Genomic DNA, 18192 nt, shown 5'->3' on the forward strand with positions numbered 1-18192 from the left:
CATGTACTAAACTTTATCACACGTACTGTAAATTAATTTCTGTTCAAGGTAATTTTACTAGTTGAGTAATTACTGGTTACCTTACGTTACAAAACGAGTATGCATAAAAATTGGCAGCAACAGAAGTTCCTGAACGCACCTTCTGATACCATTGGCTCCTCCCACAAAGCCGTTCCAGGATTTGTTTGGCAACAACAGTTTCTCTTGCTCGTGCGCATAAACAAAAATTGTTGTTTTGGCAGGAAGACAACTTGCCCGCATTTTAACTGAACGATCTGCACACTCGGCTTCTTTTTTCATTAGAACGACATGGCGTTGGGGTGTCAGGCCTTTGTCTGTGTGGCCTTGGCCGCCGTATTCGGCGCCACGCTCGGCCTCGGTAAGGACATGGACCGGGCTCTATTGAGTCCTCCGGGTTCCCCGATCCAAGTGACGGAGAGCGACCCGGGTTTGAAGAAGGCACTGCAGTTCGCTCAGCAGCGCTACAACTTGGGCTCCAACGCGATGCACCTCCGCAAAGTCAGCCGACTCATCTCTGCAACCAAACAGGTCGGAATGGGATGATTTAAAATGTAATATTGTTGTCAATGTCTGTTTCTTGCTATTTAAAAGTGCGTCAGGCTTGTAGTCGGCTTAATTTAAAGTCATTTGATGCACAGTCGTGTCTTTTTAAAATGACAGCACAAATAGAAAGCATTGGTTTGCACGCGCTAACTGGATGAAATCGCATGAAGAAAATGTTTATTTACAAAATGAATTCTAACGCCATCGGATTATTGACATCTCCATCGTTTCTTTGTTTACCTAACTGGAAATGGCATTGCGCGTGTTGACAGTTTCCAAATGATTGCCCTTTTGTCACGCTGGGATTGTGACAGATCAATTTCATCAACAGAAAGAAACCTCCAGCTGCAACGGCAGCAATTCAATTCAACAAGAATATTACACGCCAAAGCGTGAAAGAAATTTGGGGCCACCTGAAACAAAGGAAAATGTACACAAGAATAAAATATAAATTTTCTGAGAGTAGTAAATCTGCATATTTTTAGGATGAATATAGTCAATTTTCTGAGAATTTTTTTTTTTTAAATCTTCTTTCATACCAATCAGGACAATGTATAAATAACTGAATGATAGATGTTTTTTTTTAGTTTTTTTTATCATAATATACTTCTTTTCTTTTTTTTTCAGCTGGTCAAGGGTGTTCGCTACACTATAACAGTGGAGATGAGTAATACTCAGTGCAAGAAATCCACCATGCTCCGAACTTGTGACTTCTATCCCGAGTTACAACAGCTCAAGGTAGGCGGGCTGTCTTGTTTTTGTTCCAATTCAGCTGTGTTGTTTCTTGTCACGTGACCTCGACACCACAGACATGCACACTCAGTTCTTTTATTATCAGTCGTTGATTGTTTCCACAGCTCCACGAGGTGAAAATAGCTCAATGTAAATGTAGACATTGCACCAGTCAGAATCAATTTAAAAGGATTCTTGTTCAACTTGTTTTTTGTTGTTGTTTTTCCTGTTAGACTGAGGTTTGTGTGTTTGAAATCTGGGACATACCCTGGCAGCAAACTTCGAATCTGCTCAAACAGAAATGTCAACCGAAGGGTAAGCAGATGTCCCAAAATGAAGTATGACTTTCTATAACCCATGGTGACATAATGTCAGTGTTTACAAAGCCCTTGTCATACATTATGTCAAGGCCGTATAGAGTTGAGCTTTACCCCGGCAAGACACGTCAGTGGGATATTTATACCTACATTTTGTTCTATTCCTGATTATTTATAAACAGATATCTGCTTTTTTGAAACGCTAAACCTATTCTAAAACCCTACTGTGGAATCCAAACCCTAATTTAAAACCCTAACCCTATTTAAATCCCTACTTTGAAACACTAACCCTAGTTTGAAACCCCTATTGAAACAACTAAAAAGTCGAATAAAAAAAGCCTATACATGATGGTTTTTATGGTAATTTTCAAAATAAAAGCCTGACTATACATGGTCATTTTCAATGCTCTATGCGCGAATGGGTTTTACCAGTGTCCATTTCATATCAGTCTTTCCACAGCTAGATCAACTTGATGGTAACACATTATCTCAGTTTTACAATACTAAATTCTATGATAGTCATAGTCATTTATTTCAACTTGGAATAAATATTCCAATTTCTTTCTCACCAGCTATACCAGATGAAACAACCACAGTTAAGGACGCTTCACCTGACCAGCCTCTAGAGGTAAAAAACAAAAAAACATCATGCAGACATTAAATATAACTGTGTGGTTGAGTAAATATATTTCCAATCAAGTTGAACCCCCGGATAAGATTTGCTTTGTTAAGTGTGTGTTTACCTTTTTTTTTTTTTTACAAGGAATCTGTGGAGTTGCTGGGACTTTTCAAAGACTTCATGATTAAATACAATAAAGTCTATAACACCCAAGAGGGTGAGTACTGCACATTCCACAACTTCAGATGAATATCAGGAATGTGGTGGCGAGAACAAAAACACCCGGGCCTCTGCGTAAAATGCTGCCTTGAATCTGCCTTTCCCGAATGTTTATAAATTGTCATGTGAGCTGCTAGTGGACGTGACAATGCAGACAATCAACAAACACAATTGAATTGACCAAAAATTCTATACAGTATCTTGTGATGTTTTTTTATTTTATTTATACTACACAAGCCAAACAAAAATGTAAACTTCATTTCCTCTTGTACTCATTGACATTTCATGTTACTAATTCAGTTTTATGCACTACACAAATTGCGGTTAGCATATTTTTTTATTTTTTTTACTCTGCAGAGGCTGAGCGACGCTTGCAGATCTTTCATGAAAATGTTAAGACCGCGGCAAAAATCCAGTCTATAGATAAAGGATCTGCAGAGTACGGCATCACCAAGTTCAGTGACCTAACTGGTGCGTAACCCATCACACTGTTTCCAGACACAAAATAATCTTTGGTTATGGTTTTTCGATCTATAGTTGCTTTCAAAAGATAGTCGTCAGTTCCTCTTTGCTTGCAGAGGAAGAGTTTCGCTCAATTTACCTGAACCCGCTGCTGAGCCAGTGGACTCTTCAGCGACCAATGAAATTGGCCCCCTCTGCTCGAAGCCCCGCCCCTGCCAGCTGGGATTGGAGAGATCACGGCGCTGTTAGTCCTGTTAAGAACCAGGTACCACCTCAGTAGAAAGAGTTACACTAAATAGCATGTCAAATAAAATATCAACAATATAACTATCAAAAGTCACATTCCCTGCTTTCTCTTGATGTGCTTTTATTCTCTGTTTGTGTCTTGTAGGGTATGTGTGGATCTTGCTGGGCGTTTTCAGTCATAGGTAACATCGAAGGGCAGTGGTTTCTGAAAAACGGAACTCTGCAGTCATTGTCGGAACAAGGTAATGTTCAGCCACGGAAATTTGTTTAGTTACGCATGATTTGAAGTGTGTGTTTCTTTTACTTTGCGGGTTTTAGAGCTGGTTGACTGTGATGGGCTGGATCAGGCGTGCAGAGGCGGGTTGCCATCGAATGCTTATGAAGCCATTGAGAATCTCGGTAAATGCCGTTGTTCCGAGCCGTACTTTAAAAAAACTTTAAGCTTTGTGCTGATTGTGGTCCCCGTGCATGCGTGCCCAAGGCGGTCTGGAGTTGGAGAGTGACTATTCCTACACTGGCCATAAGCAGAGCTGCAACTTCACCAGCAGGAAGGTGGCCGCCTACATCAACAGCTCTATGGAGCTGTCCAAAGATGAGAATGGTGAGAGCACAAAGATGACAACAACAAAAAAAAAATTGAAGTGACATTTTAATGTGAAGATGTAACACACAAAGCCAATTTGCTGAAGAAACAAAGGTTTCGCCCTGACCATGTAAAGGCAAAAGCAAATATTATGTGTGTTGGATTCATTTCAGTTGTTTTTGTTTTGTTTTGTTTTCAGAAATTGCAGCTTGGTTGGCTGAGAATGGCCCCGTCTCTGTAGCTCTGAATGCTTTTGCAATGCAGGTCAAATAAAGCATCAGCGTTTACTTCACTGAGAAGTGATTAGGATGTCTAATTCTTTTTATTTGACTTGTTGTGCAGTTTTACAAGAAGGGCGTGTCTCACCCGTTTAAAATCTTCTGTAACCCTTGGATGATTGACCATGCAGTGCTTCTGGTGGGCTACGGAGACCGTAAGTTAGTTTTGATGAATTCCTTGAATTCTATTATTGGTAGTTCAGTGGTTCAAATAACATACTACTTCTTTAACAGGGTGATAGAAAGTAGTCTCAGAGTTTATTAGGGAATCATCAACATAAAGAATAATAAGATACAAATCATTGACATGTTATGTTTGAATGTTTTGTGTTAAAATAGCAATAGAAAATAGATCTTTCCTGATCATTATGTTGTGTCTTCTTAGGTAAGGGAATTCCATTCTGGGCCATCAAAAACAGCTGGGGAGAGGATTATGGAGAGGAGGTAATAAATCCAAGGCAAAGCTTTTTCAGTCTTTGTGGGTGCCAAAATGACAACTGAGCACGATAAAACGTTATCTGTTGTTCGATGATGCTTTTCTCTCTCACACAGGGTTACTACTACCTATACAGGGGCTCCAGTGCATGTGGCATCAACAGGATGGCTTCATCTGCTGTTATCACCTAAAAAAAAAAAAACATAGTGTGAGCACACATTTGGGCGAGACTGCACAACATTCCCACACGACCTCCTATAATGTTACTGTCATCCTGTTACTGTTACTGTCAACCAAACTAGTCATCCTTAAAATGCATGCCAGCGCTACTGCTACTAAATTTAAAATAATTGAATGAAATTGGAAATTATTCTACAGTAGATTTTATGTCGAGCACTGGTTTTGAATCATTTGTCATAGTTAGGCCACTGTGTTGTGAATTGTAATCTCCATTTTGTTAACATTGGCTGAGTAAACTTTAACTTTGAACTGGGTGGTTTGCTTTATTTGTTGGAAGCTGTGACAAATAAATGAAAGTGGATTTAAAATGAAAGGCTCCACCTTTTTTAAGCTCTCTCTTTACTTGCATAAACAAGTTGTTAATGCAGAAGTTGTCATAATTTAGGAGGCTACTTTGACAAGAGTATCAATGATACGCATTTGTTTTCCAATGCAGGGAGTAAAAGATAAATGTAGACCAAAAATTATTCATTTATTTAAAATAAATAAATACAAGATCTAAACCCCCACGCAGTGGGTGGCAGTAATGCACTTGATCATCGTATGATGACGAAGAAGAATATGCCACCAACGAAGAAGAGAGTCCCAAACCTGGTTCCGGAAGTGAAGTAGAGCAGTAACAGTAACGCGTGGCTCAATTTGACTGCCGATATATCAGAATTTAGATTATTTTTAAGTTATTTTAGGATCCTGGCAAGATTTAGAGACACATTCCCAACTGTAAAGACGTCCTTTATTCAAAGGTACTTTTATAACTTTATCGCTAACTCTGCCAATCTTTGCGATGGTGAGACTGCGAACGTCAGCATGATGATTACTGGCATTTTAATTTAATTTATCGAGAGTGCACTTTCAGCGGTCTTATAATTACTACATCTCGAAATGTTTTCTTAGTTTTGCGAGGCATAATCTGATCTCTGTAGCCATTCTAATATGGGTTTAATTACATTAAAATATGTCTTTACTTAGTTCATTGTTGTCTAGTGTCAATTTCCGTCATTTCTTTTGTGGTCCATAGTATTGAGAAATGTGACAATTATTTAAAAGGAGCATTGATGTTTTTATTTATTCGTAATGGCCAAGAAAAGCGAGAAATGTTTTTAAAATTTCCTTAAGGTCTCAGAAAATACCCACTCCTCCATTATTGTTTCTTACCATCTATGAAATGTTGTATTGATCCTTAGCTGGCTTGGAAAGTGAACACTGATCATGTCACAGGCCACAAAACGCAAGCATGTCGTCAAGGAAGTTCTTGGAGACTTTGTCGTGCCAACGGAGAACCAGCAGATTGTGAAGGTTGTCTCAGAATGATTTATATTGTGGATAACAAGCATGAGTTAATTTGTGCTCTGACAAAGCAGAGAAGTCGTGACTAGTTTTCTGAGAATAAATGCTTTTTGTTGTTGTTGTTGCCTTTGCTAATTTTCTCTTTTAATTACCCCTCTCACTCTTGTAGGTGACTGGTAGCCGTGGCAACAACCTCCATGAAGCTGTCACAGCTCAGGGCGAGATGTTCTTGGTGAGCATGCCCACAAAATTCCGCAAGAACATTTGGATCAAGAGAGGTGAGTTGGCAGACTTGTGGTGTTTGTGACCCATTCCAAATGGTAAACAAAGCGCAATCATTTATATTTGTTTCTTCACATCAAGGTGACTATGTGATCGTGGATCCGATTGAAGAAGGGGAGAAGGTGAAGGCGGAAATCAGCACCATTCTGTACAAAGATCACATCATGTACCTGCAAGAAAGTCATCTGTGGTGTGTAGCAAGTCAACTAATACACATGTTCACCAGTGTATCTTTTTACCTCAGCATTGCTTAGTGTCCTTGTGCTATTTGTCTTTGTCCAGGCCCGTAGGCTTCGTGATTGAAAACAAGGTCATCGAACAGAAAGACAAAGTAAATAACAAAGAGGGGAAAGACCAAGAGGAGTCCAGCACTAGCAACTCTGATGACAATGAGGATGATTTGTTTGTCAACACCAACCGTTGTACTTACCAGTACAGTGAGAGTGAAGATGATGAGGACAGTGATGCTCAAGAAGACGACGACACAAAGCGATAGCGGGAGCACGAGACTCATGTTGGGACAATTCCATTTTTTTTTGTCATCCTTCAACCTATTCCTTCACATTGCAGCTGCTGGACACTTAAACAGCTGACCTTATTCTAGCATGAAATCAGCGGTGCAGGGGCACCCACTTTTGTATCTCCTGAAAGTAAAAAAAGAAAAAAAAAATCACATTTTCTGAAATTAATGACAATTCATCTGATTGTATATTGTTTGTATGCTCATAAACTATACTTTGACATTAGGTTGTATCAATTTAATTTCAAATTCTATCTTGCAATATCTAGTTTGTAGCAGAATATATAGCAAATAATTAATTGTGAAGCATTTTGTTTTACCTATGGAAAGTATGTATCTACTTACCTCGTGGAAGCAAGGATGAACTTTTATCACCATTGAAACTTCTGAAGGGACAGGTGGGACTCGTAAACCTGAGCGATTTCTTACAGGTTAGGGTTAGGGTTAGTTAATTTGAATGGAGGATAACCTATGTAACGTTTCGTCCACCGGTTCTTTTATTATGTGCATATTCATTTCACTTCACCTTCTTTTTGACTTGCATCTCACACATTAATATAACGGCATTTGAGACATCTAAATTTTTGATACAAGACCCATTTACCAAATCATACCTTGGGTTTGTTTAGCAGGTCTTCTGGCGACATGGGAGGTAATTAAACGATTCAAATACAACTGTAGTGGAAGCAATTTATTTGTAGAACATCAGCACTTTTTGTTAGTTTATTCTTGTGTTTTCCCTCTTGTTAGAAACCCTCAGTGACACATGCCGACACTGGTTCTTTGTCTTGGACAATTTGTCCCACTGTCTAATTAGCTGCTTCGGGCTTCGTTTATGGACTAATAAGATTTTGTGATATGCACACGGCGCCTTGTCTTCTTTGTATGGGAAGTCAAACGTGAGGAAGGCCGGGTGGTGGATGGGTTGTGCGTTAAGCCGTGACATGCACATGCCAACAAATACGTCATCGATAGGGAAGAGGTGAACTCTTCCAGAGATGATGTGAAGACGTTTGGCCAACTGGCCTGAGTACACCACGCCTCCACCACCTGCGTAGGTGGGATAGAGTCCCTTGTAGAAGCTGTCCGGCACAAAGTACTTGGACTGGTGAACTCGATTAGGAAAAGCCGCGCTGATGACATCGCCGACCATGAATTCTTTCATGGTGTGTTCTGCGTTTGGCTTCTCTAGCTGGTTGTGGAGGTAGGTGATCATGTTCACCGTGTTGACAAAAACGTCGTCGTCGCCTTTGAATACGAAGCGTGTCTTACTGCACTGGCGGGAGAACCAGTTCCAGAAGAGCACGTCCTTCAGGGTGAGGTTGAAAAAGGTGTCGTTGAAGTCCCACTGTAGAATATCACCATATCGTTCGCCCTCTTCCCGCAGCAACTCGGATATGTGGCATCCAGAGTCTTTGGGGTACTCTTTGGCTAACAGGAACACCCGGCGGATATATCCCCCAACTTTCTGTCTTGGACTGCCGTCCATTTCACGCGTGGCCACCCAGCCCGCTTGGCCCCAGGTCTGTCGGATAGCCTGGCGGTTCTCAAAGTTCGGCCCGATGGACTTAATGGCGAGGAGGATCAGCGGTGGTTCCTTCTCATCGACTGCTCCTGCTCCACAGGTCATGTCAGCGGGCTGGATGAGGACCGGGTAACTTCTTTGTTTCATGTGGCTCGCAAAATCTCGCATCTGCAGAGGTAGCTGCTCCATTTTCCTCCTCACGGGTTCCAAGTCAGTCACCTCCAAGAAGCTTCGACTCAAAAGGGAAACATAAAAGGCGTGACTCCTAAACCTCATGTAGGCATTTTGGGGATTCAGAATTGGATTGAATTGGCGATCAAGGGTCAACTGAAGTTGGTTCCAAAAAGCCTCTTCGTGGAGCTTCCAGAAAGATTTTGGCATGGACGCAGAGTTATTATTTTTAAAACTTCCCGAGGCCACAAAATGAATACTTCTGGTGGCCTTATTCATGTTTGAAGACACCATGATGCTGAGGAAGAGCATGAGCAGGAAGATGCATGGGCTGCACACGTAGATCAACGCTCGACGATAGTGACACCGTGCCATTTGACTGCAAAGGCGCACATGATAGCTTAGTTTCAATAATGGATCTTTGGCAGTAGTGCTGAGTTGGCATTTGAGATGTACGTATGTTTTTTTTTAAATGGGTAAGTTCAAAATTAAAAAAATTTCTGCTTACCTGATTTGGCCCAAGACTTATTCCGTTCTTCTGATAAGCAAATAGAATTAATTTTTCATGCTTCAGTGATGACTCCAATTGTTCCTCACACACTTAAATATGATTTCAATAATTTGGTCTGTTGACCAATGACACCCTTCTAATTTCAGAGGAGAGATAAACTGCGACTGCTTCTTCAGAGGAGCCAATTTAAAGGCTACTGGTATGTGCATAAGAAGTCCGCCCGCCCACCTGTTGCCTCATCAGGTACAACTGAAGTGAAGGCGCTCACAAAACGATTCACACAACGGTGAAGGGGAACCACTGAAATTAAACCACTCCACACATCCGCTGTGTCTGACACTGGGAAAACCGATCTTATTTGTAAAGACTGTTTTTCCAACTCCAATCCTTCCCCCCCCTCCCCAAAAAATTTTAAGCTGACTAAAATTTGCATTGACATTGGTCTCATTTTTCTTAAACACCCCCACTGGGAAAGCCCCCTTACCCTGAAGAACCAGTCTAGCACCTGATTGAATGTTGCAAATCTTGCTGTGAAAGTCACCTAAAGACATGAATGCATATTGTTGGTTAAATCACTTCCTAGCCCCTGTCAGGTTTGACCGGAATTGCAATTTCAACGCCGGTGAGGCTTCTATGGTACGTTTGGAATTGAGTCAAAGAGAGGAGCCCTGATGAAGTAGAATTGGTAGCAGGCCTGACTCAAGATTTTGCCTCTATCCTTGTATCCTTGATTGATACAAAGGAGGGTGGGGAAATCATTTATAAATAGATTTTAGAAAATCAAATCAAATGCTAGACTGTCTTAACTGGGCTTCCACAAATTCCTGACGGGCCTGTTGCACACCCTAGCCATCCCCAGTTGAAAGAAAACAGTAAAAATATTGTTTTTTAGTTTGTTGCTTTATGTAAATTGCCACAAAGTAAAAAAAAAAAGCATTTTGAAGCTAAGAGCAGACGTTCAGTGGATTCTTTTTTGCTGAAATTTTGAGATCCAAGCACTGTATGTGGACTCGCCACTTCATAAAAAGCAGCAATTCAGCAGATAGTGAGCAATTCTCGAGAAAGAAGCTTCATGCATATATTCTTTATCCTCTGCAAAAGGCTAATATGTCTGCACAGATGAATGGCCTTTGCATGAAACTCATTAAATATTTCGAGGCACCATCCAAGTTAAGGATCACCACGCACAACATTAGGGTCGTCCAAAGGGTCCATTTTGAAGTTGTCAGGTCGTAGTTTCATGATGCTGCGTTTCAGGGAATACCACCATCCTCTCCAGGTGTACCAAACCACACCATCATCTGTCAGTCCACTATAGTAGCCATCAGGGTAGTACCTGCCATTGAGATGGGCAGAGTGGCACCTGGGGAGAAACAGAATCAAATGAAAAGGGCAAAGCATCAAGATGCATGTATTTGAAAGCAACAAGATACTAAAAATATCCATTTCAGATAGCTTCAAAGTGTTCACTTGCAACCTGAAAGCTGGCCTACTTGTTGAACCACCAGCCTCCTTTATCTTCCCGCGCACAACTGCCTTGATAGTTGTCGTTGTCCTTGTCATAGGTGCTGAACTGGACGCCCTGGTGAGCGGCCCAGTCTGACACACCGACCTGGTAGTTGCCAGACAGAGCATCTCCAGCCGTGCCCGTGTAGGCGCCGAAGGTGAGTCTGTAGTGATCCTGCAAAGATAAATGGAAGATGTGGTCAAGAGGAAATTCATTTGAAATCAGAGCAACACAATGAGTGATGGGGAAAGTATGGGATAGAAGATTTGAATAATCGTGCTATATGATAATAAAACCTTTTCATCGGCAACATTGAAGTTTCTGTAGTCGGCATGGCGCTGGTTACCCTCAAAGTCTTCCAGATGAATTCTCAGTGTGTAGTTGCCTAAAACAAAAAGAAAAACATCCATTGGACCAATTTGAAGAGTTGAAAATCGCTTGTTCTCTTCAAAGAGATGAAGTATATAGCTCATTCAAATTACCGTAATTTTCGGACTACAAGTTGCGTTTTTTTTCATACTTTGGGTCGGGGGGTGACTTATACTCAGGAGCGACTTATATACACATATATGATTTTTTTCACTTTTTTGGGCATTTTATGGCTGGTGCGACTTATACTCCGATGCGACTTATAGTCCGAAAATTACGGTAGCTCTTTTTGAGAAAATGAAATAATTTAAAAATACAAATAAAATCTCTGAGAAATTACTTATAAACCACTCCTCTCATGCCACCTGTCTGAGTTCTGCTTTTGTTACCGTGACAACAATTTGTAGCACTTGTTCTCAAGCAACTCAGGTTGTGAAGAGAAAAGTGAATGATGAACAAACAAAATATTATTGATATTTCACTTATGGGAGAAGGCCTTCCACATTGTTACCTATGTTAGTTTGACAATTCAAGCACATGAGATGCTGTGCTAAAAAAAATGGCCTTGCCTTGCTTTACAACACAGTGCTATTTTTCTTCAACAAAGATTAGGCTTATGGAATTTCAATTCATTTCAGCAAAGGAACATTGATATAACATAAATAAAAAACAAAACAAAAAAAACAATCCTAACAAATGAATGTATAGCGCTTCGTGAAAAATGGATGCTCAAAGGCTACGATCAACACATACTGACCTTGTGCTGTGATAGAATGCAAGTTGTCATTCCCAAGCCAAAACTCATCAAGGTCTGCAACCATGTTTCCAAAGCCATCCTTGTATTCCACCCAGGATCTGGACGGACAGGCAGACAGATGTTTCGATCTTCCTCGCTATTCCGTCTGATTTGTATTCATTGCATTACTGAGGCTACAACAGCAGCACCTGTTAAAATCTTCTGCTCCGTTGATCCTTTTTTGTATCACAGTCCAACCACCTCCTTCACTCATGTCGCAGAAGACTCTGATCGAAGCATTGGAGCCATGTGGTCGGATATTGTAGTAACCGCTGGCTTTAGAGCCAGCGCTGTAGATGTGGGAGCAGTCTTCCAACTCTGTGAAATCAAAGAAAATGAAAATAAACGTGCAGGAAAAGGTTGCCTGACCTTTTTGCATCCTGACCTCCGTGCTTGGTTTGGTTGACTCTGGTATTTGCTTCATCGTCATCTTGGTTAAACAGCCGTAGCCTGCGTAGGAGGAGATCTTGTTTTTGAAGCTGTCTTTTCAGATGATTCTCCTGTTCTTGCAGCCTCTTCAGTTCCTTGTCACATTGGTCTGATGCCTGCACGGGCGTACAAGAACAGCCCAAATCATTGTCACTGATACATAACTACGCACGTTCGCCATACAGTCAATAAAAGAATAATTCATAGAATTTGGGAAAGCTGCTTTTTCAAATGTAAACGGGCTACAGCTTTATATACGGTGAGACTTACGCAGAAAGAATGAAAGCAAATTACGAAGACGCTTAGACGAATGCCAATCAGATGCAGTTGTGCAGCCATCCTCTTCTGAGTCGGTTCGAAATGAATCCTAAGTGAACAAACCTCTTCTTTGGATTCAGTGTTTTTCTTTTTGTAGCTCTTCCCAACATAACAACACCAAGGCCAAGACATTGACGAAATGCCTGATTGGCTGCAGTGATAAAACTTTCAAAGTATGCAGGAAATATTAGGAACAGATGGACACACATATTGTTGTTATGGGTAACTGAGTAGATTTGAAAGATATGTTCCACATTTTTATTTGCTGATATTTTTGCTTCTTTTGTTGCAGCATAGTCGTGGAGCTGTCGGATCTTATTTTCTTCTTGCCAATCTTCTGTCAGTTTTGCCTAACACAAAAGAAGAGCACATTATTCTGCATGCATTGTTCAGAGTGAACCATTTTACTTGAAGTAGAATTACCTGTGCTATGAATGGATTGATTGCTTCCTTTCCGAGCTCTTGGGGTCATCCGGTTGTACATCATCAGACTTTTTATAGTAATATTGTTGATCAGGTGGGCCAAACCTCTAAATTCAAACAGGTGTAAAGTTAGTCGTCTAAAGTTTAGACGATTCAAATGAGCTGATTTTGAGAGAGAGAGAGAGAAAACATCTAGCTCAAAGCACCATGTCAGGCCACATCAAGCTGATGAAAAGAATAACGGGAAGTCCAACCATGAAAACAAAGACGGCCCAGAGCCAAGGCCGCTCATCCGTGGCCAAAAGAAGACCCTCGATGAGGCTCTGCTGCAACAAACAATTCAAGCTGTTGTGATTCCACTCTTGGGGCTCTAGTTTTGGAGACAGCTCAAAGAATGCTGAGCTCCTCTGGTGAACAAGATTCAAATTTTGATGATTTGGAAGCAGGTTTTACCGGTTCTGCTGCAGACACTGGTACCACACTGGCTGCTACCGACGCAATGCAAAGCGCCATCTGTGGAGAAGCACACTCAGCCACAACATTTGACACTTACAGAAACATTTCAACAATTAGGCTTGGGAAAGTTGTGCTGTTGATTAGGGTTCCTCAGGCATAAATTAATTGTGTCTGATAAGAACTCATTAAGCATTGTATATAATCGTGTCTAGATAAGCACACACAGTGTTAGCATAAAAAGAGACGGAAAGTGTACGGTGCACACACGCACGTGAAAAATAAATAATCAGCGTGCGATAAAGGGTCAATAAAAGACAATTTGATTTTCTGTTTTACTCTATCGGTCATTGCACTACAAAAAGGTTTAGGTTTGTATTTTTTTTAAAACTGTAGCTCTTAGAAGATAGAGATAAATTGATGAAAAGAGTCACAATTGCCCGTTTAAAGAAGAAAAAAACACAAGTAAGAATCGGCAATAGACAATTACCTTTTCCCACAAGTACAGTGTTCTCACTCTTTTCATAGGACACTCCCACAGTCACTTCCTGGAGTCTTGCAGAAAAGTTATGTTGAACTTTGGTCGTTAATAGTCATTGGCTGACACAGCTGCAGAGCATGCACTTTCCATATCACGAAAAAGAAATTTCATGTGGTTTTATGATCTTTACTTTAACATTTGCACCAACGACACTGCGAGTTCATGTATGTACATATTTAAAATAATTGCGGAAATATTTATTTAATTAATATTAAACTATTCTGTCAGGATTAAAATTGAAATTTATTGTACTGTGATGTCGATACCATCAGGGTTACAAGAAAAAAGAAAAAAAAAATATATATATATATATAAAATATGATAGTCAGTGCGTCGTAGGAGGACTTAAAGCCGAATATTTATTTGGCTTCGCATCCCGCCGCCACCAGATGCGCTGTCGTTGCCGTCTGTGTCTGACAGAAAACCGCTACCTGTGGTTACCATGGTGATGTTGTGCTCGAGGGCTGTCATTCGCTGCTTCATTCGAAGCTGAGCGGAGTTGAACTCACTCTGCAGACGCGCCAAACTTGTCTGGAAATGAGACCATGAGAGAAACCAACGCGCATCATAAAAGGCAGTGGTGCCTTGACTTGTGAGTTTAATTTATTCCGTGACCACGCTCGTACTTCAAATTCCGCCTATAGAAAGGAGTGAAAACGCTATTGATAGAATTTGACTGCAACTGGTAAGGTGTCAACTGACCTGCAGTCGATCCACACTGGTTTCCAACCTCTCCACTTTCTCCTCCAGCTCCTCCCCAGCAGACACATTAACTTCTTCCAGGAGCCCCTCCTTCCGCAGGATATCCCGACCCCTCTGCTCCAGTTGAGCCCTAGCGTCAGGGAACTCCTGCAGCGCGTCCATCAGGTCTTGTTTGGAAAGGCAGAAAAGGTCCGAGTATCCCAGACTGCGGATATTAGCCGTGCGGCGGTTTCCCATCTTGCTGCCACTGATGTTCAGGACGCTGATCTCTCCGAAGCAGCTACCGGCTGTGAGGACAGCTAACTGCGTGGCTCCATCCTCCCCCACCACGGCAAGGCGGCCATCTTTAATTATATACATCTCCTTGCCAACATCTCCCTTGGAAAAAGAATCAACAATACAATTTTAATCAATCTTAAATTTTGCAGTGTACTTCATGTGTGTTCTGTTGAAGCTGGCTCTCTATTTCAAACGGACCTTTCTGCAGATATAGTCTCCTGGACTGAAAACCTGTGGTTGAAGTTTGAGCACCAGCTCCACCAAAAGGCCTGCCTCGCAGTCCTGGAAAATACGTACCTAGATATGCACAAGCACAAATATTTCCTTGTTGCAGGAGGAGCTGGAATGTGCACACTCTCCAACAAGATCAATACCTTCTTCAGTGTGTCCAGGTGAACATTGATTGCAATCTCTGCTCTTAATTTACTGGGCAAGCTCCTCAGAACTTCCTGTTCATCGATGGTCTTCTTATTGGTCCAGAGGTAGTCAAACCACCTAATGACGCGCTGTTCTAACACCTTGTTGACATGCCTGAAGTGCATATAATGCTTCAGAGAATCCACACGAGCCTGAAAGCCTGCTCTTGTAGCATTCATATTTGAGATCATGGCTCCAACATTTCCCACAATGGACGCAAAAATCAGAACGCCGACCTGGAACAACAATGAACAACTGCTCAGTTAGCAGTTATCAACGGCTGCGTTAGATGAACAGAAGTTACTGAATGACCTACCAGAAAGTCAAATATTAGGAAGAGATACTCCTCGTCTCTCACAGGAGGCGGAGTCTCTCCAATGGTAGTCAGCGTCAAAGTGGACCAGTACAGGCAGTATATGTAACTTCGGGCCAGGGAGGCATACTCTGGATCCGAGGCATTGGGATAAACCCAGGAGTCGGAACCCAGTCCCAGGACTTTGGAGAAACTGTAGTAGCCGCAGGCATTCCAGTGGATGATCACCAGGATGTAGACAACAAGTTTACAGATGCGGAAGGAATTTGGGTAGCCCGTTCTTGTTTCCGTACGTTCAAAGAACTCAAAGAGCCGCGGCAGGCGCAGCAGACGATTGAATCGGAGAAGGGGCGTGTGACTGACTCCAAAAGTCAAATATAACAGATCGGTTGGAAGGATGGAGCAGATGTCCAGCTTGCATTGTAAAGTTCGAATATAGGTTTCCCTCAAACGGTGGCCATCTTTCACCATCAGGCCCTGCTCCAGGAAACCTTGGGAAATACGAGTAAATGGAAAGCAATATCAAATAAGTTACTAAAATTGTTCCACAGTACAGTCTGTGATGTCATCACACGTGGCTCATCAATCGACTTCTTGAATTTTCCGATCAAATGCTAAGTACCCGTGTGGAGACGAACGGCGATGTCCAGGATGTAGACACCGTCGCAGATGTAGTCCATGACCAGCCACACCAAAATATTTCTCGTCTGGAGCTCGTCAAAACAGGCCCTACAAAACCAGATGCAACGGGCAACAATGAATGATGAATCGAAGACCTGTGATGGAAGAAGAATCTGAGATATTTGATCTTAAGCAATTAGAGGAAAAACAAACTATTTCCAACCTGACAACTAACAGGGTCCAGTTATAAAAAACAGCAGGACCAATAACCATCAGCCAGTGGTAATACGCATCATCCGATGGCGAAAGGATAACATTGTTACATTTCCTCCTAAAATAGAGAATACGGTAAAAAAAGAGTAAAGCAACTTGATGTTTATTTCATTCTCTGAAATTGTTTTTTTCCTTACTTTCTTTTTGAGCATCTCATGTCACCATCTGTATCCGAGCCATTGTGGCTGTGACTAAATCGGCTGGATGGGGCATGTATGTCCAAGTGGGCGGGGCCTCGGAAACGCTCCAAAAAAGAATCAGGCCGCTGTGTCTCCTCAGCTACGCTCTTCTGTGCCCATTCTCTCAGAGTCATCACCATATTCACTATCCTAAAAAAATCAAAACCACAAAATAACTCAGCGACACCAAAACCGCTCTTGTCTTATCGATCAATCTCATACCTGGAGAGAGCACCTCGGCCATGATGGGAATTCTGTGAATTGGCCTCTCTCCTGTCAATGGCCGCCATTCTTTGTAGTTCTGAGGAAGTGTCATCGCACATCGACTGCCCTCTACAAAATACAAAAGCCATGATAAATCTAGCGCGGCGCAGTGGCTTCAACGAAGCTAACTTTGGAGGATGAGATGCTAACAAGCCAAATCTGGAACGTTTGCATAAGGACAATACCTCAAAGAGACAATATATAATCACAACAACGCCATTTCAGATGGGCTACGAAGCGGTAAAGATGAAACAACAATCATTAGCATTTGTCGAAGGATTAGGATTAACGTGTGATGTCTGATCTGGAGAAAACAATCACTATACTTTCAGTATCCTAATATCAAATTGTCTGGATACTCCTGTCTCCGATTTTGAACCTTAGTTTTATATAATTGTCAAGAGGCCAAAGGAGTGTGCGTGTACCTGCTAAGTGGGCTATCGGCATGGTCGCTCTCCTCTTCTTCCCATGTTTTCACAGACAACCTTTGAGAATCGTGCACTGGATGTGGCATACTGCACACAAATGATCACTGTTACGTTGAGTCAAGAGACATTATTTAACATTCAGCTTGTATGTAAGCGATGATGTCATACTGTACACATGGCAAGAAAGATTAAATATTGTGAGATTGAAGGACATTCATGTCAATAAACATACTAAAAAAACACATCCATTGGCAGAACCATAATACTCAAATGGTCATTTAGTAGCATGCATCACCATGGAAACCAAATGTCACGCCAATAAACTGGAAAATTGTTTCGCATTATTAAAGAAAGATGAAAGAAACGTGGTCAACACACCTTTTAAATTTCCTGACGTGATGTTCAGCTCATGAAGAAATCTTCATGTATGTGGATTCAGGCCGGACCAATTGTGAAGACTAATATAGTGAGGACTGAACACATCTCCGACATGATCACATGACACGCAAGCGTTGACAAAAGAATACTTTAAAATGCAAATTGTGTGTATGTGCATGTGTTGCTTTTTACTCATCTGAATTCAAAAGCATCGTTTGAAGTGGCCTCACAACCGCAAGTGTCTCCTGATTACAGAGATGTGGGACTCAGCACACAGAGAGACCTAGCCTTTGGTTTCAAGTCATTATCTATTTTTTCTTAAAACAAGGAAGGATCTTGATTATTTATGATATGAAATCATGCGGGGCATTCTAGTAGCCAACACAACACTAATTTAAAAAAGAACCCAACTGTATTATACCACAGCCTAGGTTTTGTTGAAAATTGAATGCCATCTCCTGTAATCCTGTTTTTTATGACAGGTATAGTTTAGCACATGTCTGAGCATAA

The 18192-nt window shown here is 41.4% G+C and overlaps 5 protein-coding genes across 9 annotated transcripts; 2 read left to right on the top strand and 3 right to left on the bottom strand.

The window, feature by feature from the left end:
• The first annotated feature begins 144 nt into the window (after positions 1 to 144).
• ctsf (cathepsin F) lies at positions 145 to 4945 on the top strand. Its single transcript, XM_061292374.1, has 14 exons — positions 145 to 549; positions 1192 to 1302; positions 1530 to 1611; positions 2186 to 2241; positions 2377 to 2449; positions 2809 to 2922; positions 3030 to 3178; positions 3305 to 3401; positions 3478 to 3558; positions 3641 to 3760; positions 3942 to 4006; positions 4085 to 4175; positions 4406 to 4464; positions 4573 to 4945. Exons 1-14 carry the CDS (start codon positions 310 to 312, stop codon positions 4645 to 4647), a joined length of 1413 nt encoding a protein of 470 aa, XP_061148358.1. The 5' UTR covers positions 145 to 309; the 3' UTR covers positions 4648 to 4945.
• Positions 4946 to 5274: 329 nt separating this feature from the next.
• Positions 5275 to 7011, top strand: eif1ad (eukaryotic translation initiation factor 1A domain containing). The gene is made up of 5 exons (XM_061292438.1): positions 5275 to 5439; positions 5881 to 5992; positions 6153 to 6261; positions 6347 to 6455; positions 6548 to 7011. The coding sequence occupies exons 2-5, from the start codon at positions 5906 to 5908 to the stop codon at positions 6759 to 6761; spliced, it is 519 nt and encodes a 172-aa protein (XP_061148422.1). The 5' UTR covers positions 5275 to 5439; positions 5881 to 5905; the 3' UTR covers positions 6762 to 7011.
• Positions 7012 to 7442: 431 nt separating this feature from the next.
• si:dkey-160o24.3 (N-acetyllactosaminide beta-1,3-N-acetylglucosaminyltransferase 2) lies at positions 7443 to 9124 on the bottom strand. Its single transcript, XM_061292385.1, has 2 exons — positions 8990 to 9124; positions 7443 to 8860 (listed from the first exon to the last, which is right to left on the bottom strand). The coding sequence occupies exon 2, from the start codon at positions 8854 to 8856 to the stop codon at positions 7504 to 7506; it is 1353 nt and encodes a 450-aa protein (XP_061148369.1). The 5' UTR covers positions 8857 to 8860; positions 8990 to 9124; the 3' UTR covers positions 7443 to 7503.
• Positions 9125 to 9873: 749 nt separating this feature from the next.
• Positions 9874 to 12543, bottom strand: fgl1 (fibrinogen-like 1). The gene is made up of 7 exons (XM_061286214.1): positions 12364 to 12543; positions 12050 to 12209; positions 11814 to 11982; positions 11626 to 11723; positions 10796 to 10884; positions 10486 to 10673; positions 9874 to 10355 (listed from the first exon to the last, which is right to left on the bottom strand). The coding sequence occupies exons 1-7, from the start codon at positions 12541 to 12543 to the stop codon at positions 10163 to 10165; spliced, it is 1077 nt and encodes a 358-aa protein (XP_061142198.1). The 3' UTR covers positions 9874 to 10162.
• A 99-nt stretch (positions 12544 to 12642) lies between these two features.
• On the bottom strand, positions 12643 to 18181 carry LOC133159260 (cyclic nucleotide-gated olfactory channel-like). 5 transcript variants are annotated; one of them, XM_061286195.1, is made up of 15 exons: positions 17683 to 18181; positions 17302 to 17391; positions 16835 to 16945; positions 16571 to 16762; positions 16384 to 16491; positions 16162 to 16268; positions 15543 to 16030; positions 15184 to 15462; positions 15008 to 15106; positions 14531 to 14908; positions 13778 to 14359; positions 13288 to 13347; positions 13041 to 13157; positions 12835 to 12941; positions 12643 to 12761 (listed from the first exon to the last, which is right to left on the bottom strand). In XM_061286195.1, exons 2-11 carry the CDS (start codon positions 17388 to 17390, stop codon positions 14174 to 14176), a joined length of 2037 nt encoding a protein of 678 aa, XP_061142179.1. In that variant the 5' UTR covers position 17391; positions 17683 to 18181; the 3' UTR covers positions 12643 to 12761; positions 12835 to 12941; positions 13041 to 13157; positions 13288 to 13347; positions 13778 to 14173. The 5 variants fall into 5 exon arrangements, with proteins under 5 accessions (XP_061142179.1, XP_061142177.1, XP_061142175.1 ...); XM_061286193.1 differs by having other exon boundaries at positions 13089 to 13160; XM_061286191.1 differs by having other exon boundaries at positions 13041 to 13160.
• Between the last annotated feature and the right edge of the window lie 11 nt (positions 18182 to 18192).

The sequence above is a fragment of the Syngnathus typhle genome, linkage group LG1 (assembly GCF_033458585.1).
Source record: "Syngnathus typhle isolate RoL2023-S1 ecotype Sweden linkage group LG1, RoL_Styp_1.0, whole genome shotgun sequence".
NCBI classification, from domain to species: domain Eukaryota; kingdom Metazoa; phylum Chordata; class Actinopteri; order Syngnathiformes; family Syngnathidae; genus Syngnathus; species Syngnathus typhle.